The sequence below is a fragment of the Carlito syrichta genome, unplaced genomic scaffold (genome assembly GCF_000164805.1).
Source record: "Carlito syrichta isolate Samal-C Ts95f unplaced genomic scaffold, Tarsius_syrichta-2.0.1 Scaffold106274, whole genome shotgun sequence".
Classification (NCBI taxonomy): domain Eukaryota; kingdom Metazoa; phylum Chordata; class Mammalia; order Primates; family Tarsiidae; genus Carlito; species Carlito syrichta.
The window spans coordinates 1-4,733 of NW_007050370.1; the positions used below are offsets into that span (position 1 = coordinate 1).

A 4,733-nucleotide genomic window follows, 5' to 3' on the forward strand; every position below is an offset into this window, starting at 1 on the left:
GTCTCAAACCCACGGGCTCAGGCAGTCCACTCACCTCGGCCTCCCAAAGTGCTGGGATTACAGGCTGAGCCACCGAGCCTGGCCAACAGTATCTTTTGAAGAGCAGATGTTTTTAATTTTGATCATGTCAGTTTACCAGTTTTATCTTTTATGGAGTATCTTTTTGGTTTCTTATCTAATAATTCTTTACCTAATATAAGGACAAAAGGATTTTTTGAACCAGGTGCGTTCGCTCACGCCTATAATTTCAGCACTCTGGAAGGCCGAAGTGGGAGGATTACATGAGCCCAGGAGTTTAAGATCAGTCTGGACAACTTAATGAGACCTCGTCACTATAAAAAAATAAAGAAAGAAATTAGCTGGGCGTGGTGGCATGCACCTGTAGTGCCAGCTACTTGGGAGGCTGAGAAGAGGGGATTGCTTGAGCCCAGCAGGTCGAGGCAGCGGTGAACTGTGTTTGTGCCTTTGCGCTCCAGCCTGGGCAACAGAGTAAAGCCCCAACTCCCCAAAAAAGAAGATTTTTCTCCTGTGTTTTCTTCTAGAAGTTTTATTGTTTTAGAATTGACTTTTTCTTTTTTTTGAGTTGGAGTCCCACTCCTTTGCCCAGGCTGGAATGCAGTGGCACACTCAGAACACTACCAGCCTTGACCTGCTAGGCTCCAGCGATCCTTCCACCTCAGCCTCTCAAGAATTACAGGTGCGTGCTACCATGCCCAGCTAATTTTTTTCTTTTAATTGTAGAGACAAGGTCTCGCCAAGTTGCCTGGGCTGGTCTCGAACCTACGAGCTCAGGCAATCCACTCACCTTGGCCTCCCAAAGTGCTGGGGTTACAGGCTGAGCCACCGAGCCCGGCCAGAATTTACATTTTGCTGTAGGATCCATCTTTAGTTTATTTTTGCATCACGGTGTGAGCATAGGTCAAGGTTAATTTTTTTTTTTTTTGCATGTGGACATCCAGTTGTCTAACACTACTTGTTGAAGAAACAAAAGGATAGAATGGATGCAGATGGTTTGTGAGCTTCCTGGAACATCTTTGAAAAGCCCTGTTAAGGCTGGGCACAGTGGCTCATGCCAATAATCCCAGCACTTTGGGAGGCTGAGGTGAGAGGATTGCCTGAGCCCCCGGGTTCAAGACCAGCCCAGGCAACTTGTTGAGAACTCATCTCTACCATAAATCAAGAAAAATTAGCCGGGAGTGGTCGCGCATGCCTGTAATTCCAGCTACTTGGAAGGCTGAGGCGGAAGGACCTCCTGAGCCAAGCAGGTCAAGTCTGCGGTGGCTGTGAGCATGCCACTGCCCTTCAGCTTAGGTGACAGAGTGAGGCTCCTACTCAAAAAAAGAAAAAGAAAAACCCTATTGGTTTTAAAAACAAATATTTGAGAAACTGTGTCATGTTACGCATAAAGAGAGATAAGTTGATTCTGTATTTTTTGGAAGAAGGGTAGTGGATTGTGCTTCAAGTGTAATGGAAGAGTGAACATTGGAGAAAAATCAGCAGTTATTAGATTGTAAATTATCCCATTTTAGGAATACTGAGTTATACTTTCTGAAGCTGTATTAAGTAGTTCACTTCAAGCACAAAACAAATTGTGTATAACAGCATTTTTCAGGTGTCAGCTTGTGCTCCTTCCTCAGTCCAGACCCTTTTCTTTTTCTTGGTATTGTGGAATGACTAAGATTGTATATTGTTCTATGGTAATTTTGCTCCTGTTAGATACATATGTTAGATATGAATGCATCAACACATAGTGATAACTGTATATTGTTTTATGATTTTGTTCCTGTTGGATATGTATGTGTTAGGTTGTGATGAAAAATTCTTTTACTATGGGGTGTCATGAAAAACATTTGAAAGTCATTTTTCTAGAATGATTGGGTTATACTTTTGCTATGAAAGAATTTTTAAAAATAATTTTTCTTCGTTTTAGGTGTGAGTTTTTGATACGGATGAAAGGGCAGGAGTTTGTTGACGAGATTCAAGGTAGATATCCTCATCTTCTTGAACAGGTAAATACATTAAAATAATAAATTGGTGACATTGAATCAGTCCTGCGTTATACTAATTACAAAAATATTAGAAGTGATATTTGTGTCTGTTTTATCAATATAACATGTTTTATATGCATATGAATGACACCTCTGATTTTTGCTTTTGTAACCAACTTGTTTAAGACTTTTTAGAAAAGATTGTTCTTTGCTTTAAGTATTTTGAAAAATAATTCATCCTGCCACTGTACAAAATATGTCATGTGATTGGAGAAGGCTCTTTATTGTCGCTTTGCTCTTTTCCAGAAAAACAAACAAAAAATAACTTTCTTACTTTCCAAATAGAATGAGAAACCATTAATACATTTTTCTACTTTCTTTAAAGTGGAAAAATACTTGAATTCTAATTTAGAATAAGGTGAAGTCAAGGAAATCTATATGATTAGGGTAAAACAAAGCAAAGCGAAAGTTGTAAATTGCTCAGTTTTCAAAAAAGTATATGTATTTGCTTAAGGTAAACTTTCCTTCGTGTTGCTGTGTTCATATTGTTTGAGATTTTTAATTTTATCTGATAACTTTTCTCTTCTTTATAGCTATTGTCAACTTCAGACATTCCCAGAGATGAAAATACTGATCCACCAAGTATGTATGAAAAAATTTCAAATATAGAGTGGGAGTTTTAGTAGGAATTTTAGGAATGAAGGTCTGTATTTTTTAAGAAGAGTTTCTGACGCCCTAGGGAAAAATACTGGGACATTAGCTAATAAATACTATGTATCTATTTAGATTAATGACATTTTAGAGGATTCTAGGAAGAATACTCATCTTTATTCTAAAAGTGCTGACATTCCAACTGGGGGAAGCAGACATATGCAAAAGTAAAACAACAGCAGATAGCTCAAAGCAGTGCCACATGCGAGGTGCATATGATAAACCCTCCAGAAAGAAAGAGGCTGCTGGGAGCAGGCATGATTTGGACTTGATGTTGGGTATTTGAGGCAGGTATCTTGTGTTTCAGTGCAAGGGCAGGAAATGGCAAATCCTTTGATTAGAGCTTAATGTTGTCTACATCTGCCAGTTAGTTAATATATGTAATGTACGTAGGCCACAGTGTCTGAGACGGTTAAGGGTGGTCTGCGTCTCATGTGCTCGTCACGTCTACAAAGGGGTGTCCTGTCTGTGGCACATGGTTTCAAGAGAGATCTTGTCAGATTTGCTAGTAGGACCAGAGAGAGGTGACCGAGATGTATGAGTCCTAGAAATCGCGACTCAGGAGGACTGAACACAGGATTTGGTGGTATTTGACTGGGAAAAGAAGGCGAGTAGCTGGGCACAGGAGAGCTGTTTCCTCTGTGATGGGCTGGAAGCGAGTGAGCAGTGTGGGCTGTTCTTAACATTTCTAACCACAGCTATTAAATGGGCTGTCCTGCAGTCTTACTCCAGTTCCCTAATCAAACCACTTTGCTAATCTTTAAAATGACTATTTCATATTTTCTCTCTTCATAATTTTCTAGCACTCTCTTCCTACCTTACTGTCAATTGAAGCCTTACTTCACGGAGAAAGTAAAAGAATCAAAAGAGAACCACTTCATTTTCTCACCAGCAAAACCACCAGGTTACATGATGTATCCTCCTACTCTTCTTTCTGTTCTTTTAGAAAAGAAAAATTATCCTTGCCCTTATCTGAGGCCAATCCTTCCACATGTCCTCTGGATTCCTCCCCTCCTCACAACTTAAGAATGTTGCTTTGGCAATAATCTGCCCTTTCTTGAATCTCCCCTTTTTCCCATCTCTCCGGAGTCATTCATACAAACAATGTAGCCTGCAAACATAAAATGTGCTCCTGCTATTCTTAAGAGCACTTTCTGTGAACCAGTGTTCCCATCCAGCTGTTGTTTTAGTACTCCGCTCTCCTGTACAACAAAATGCCAAGAAAAATGTATCTGTTGTTACACTTTGCTTCTTCACCTTTCCTTGGTTCTTTAACTTGTGCTACTAAAAGCTGTTGTCATGGTAACCAAGAACTGTCACGTGTTAGCAGATCCACCACTTGACCTGCTAATCAGCATTTGATAACAGTGGAGTGCTTTGTCTTTCCAAGAAAACATTTTTTTTTTTTTTTTTTTTTTGCTTAACTTAGTAGACCCCATACTCTTGGTTTTCTGTTTCCCGATTGATCCTGAACAATTTCCTTTGCTGGCTGCTCTTTTTTTTTTTTAACTTTGAAATGACGAAATACCCCTCAAAGCTCCACTTAAATTTACTTCTCCATTTCCTGAACCCCAGGCTGGAATGTCCAGCTACCTGTCTAAATCTCTACTTGGTTGTAATACGTGCCACACAGTTAATATGACCGAGTAAAAAGTTTTGTCCCCATCCTTCATCCCCCAAATTTGCTCCATCTTTGATCTTTCCTATCTCAGTTAATAGTAACCCTTCCTCCCTCCCTTCCTCTCTCCCTCCCCCAGACTGGAGTGCAGTGACACACTCATGGCCACCACCTGCTAGGCTCAGGTGGTCCTTCCGCATTAGCCTTCCAAGTAGCTGGAACTACAGGCATGCACCACTGTGCTCAGCTAATTTTTTTATTTATTGTAGAGATGAGGTCTCACCAAGTTGACCACGCTGATCTCGAATCTGTGGGCTCAGGCAGTCCTCTCACCTCAGCCTCCCAAAGTGCTGGGATTATAGGCGTGAGTCCCTGTGCCCGGCCGGTACTCCTTTTTTTTTTTTTTTTTTTTTTTT

At 40.5% G+C, this 4,733-nt stretch overlaps 1 protein-coding gene across 1 annotated transcript in view; it reads left to right on the forward strand.

Annotated features, from left to right (window-relative positions):
* Window positions 1–1,777: 1,777 nt before the first annotated feature.
* Window positions 1,778–4,733, forward strand: part of LOC103269416 (baculoviral IAP repeat-containing protein 2-like) — a 10,406-nt gene continuing 7,450 nt past the window's right edge. The window contains exons 1-2 of the mRNA XM_008067006.1: window positions 1,778–2,009; window positions 2,582–2,630. Of these exons, the coding sequence (XP_008065197.1) occupies window positions 1,893–2,009; window positions 2,582–2,630 (166 nt within the window). The 5' untranslated portion in view covers window positions 1,778–1,892. The remainder of the gene's footprint in view (window positions 2,010–2,581; window positions 2,631–4,733) is intronic.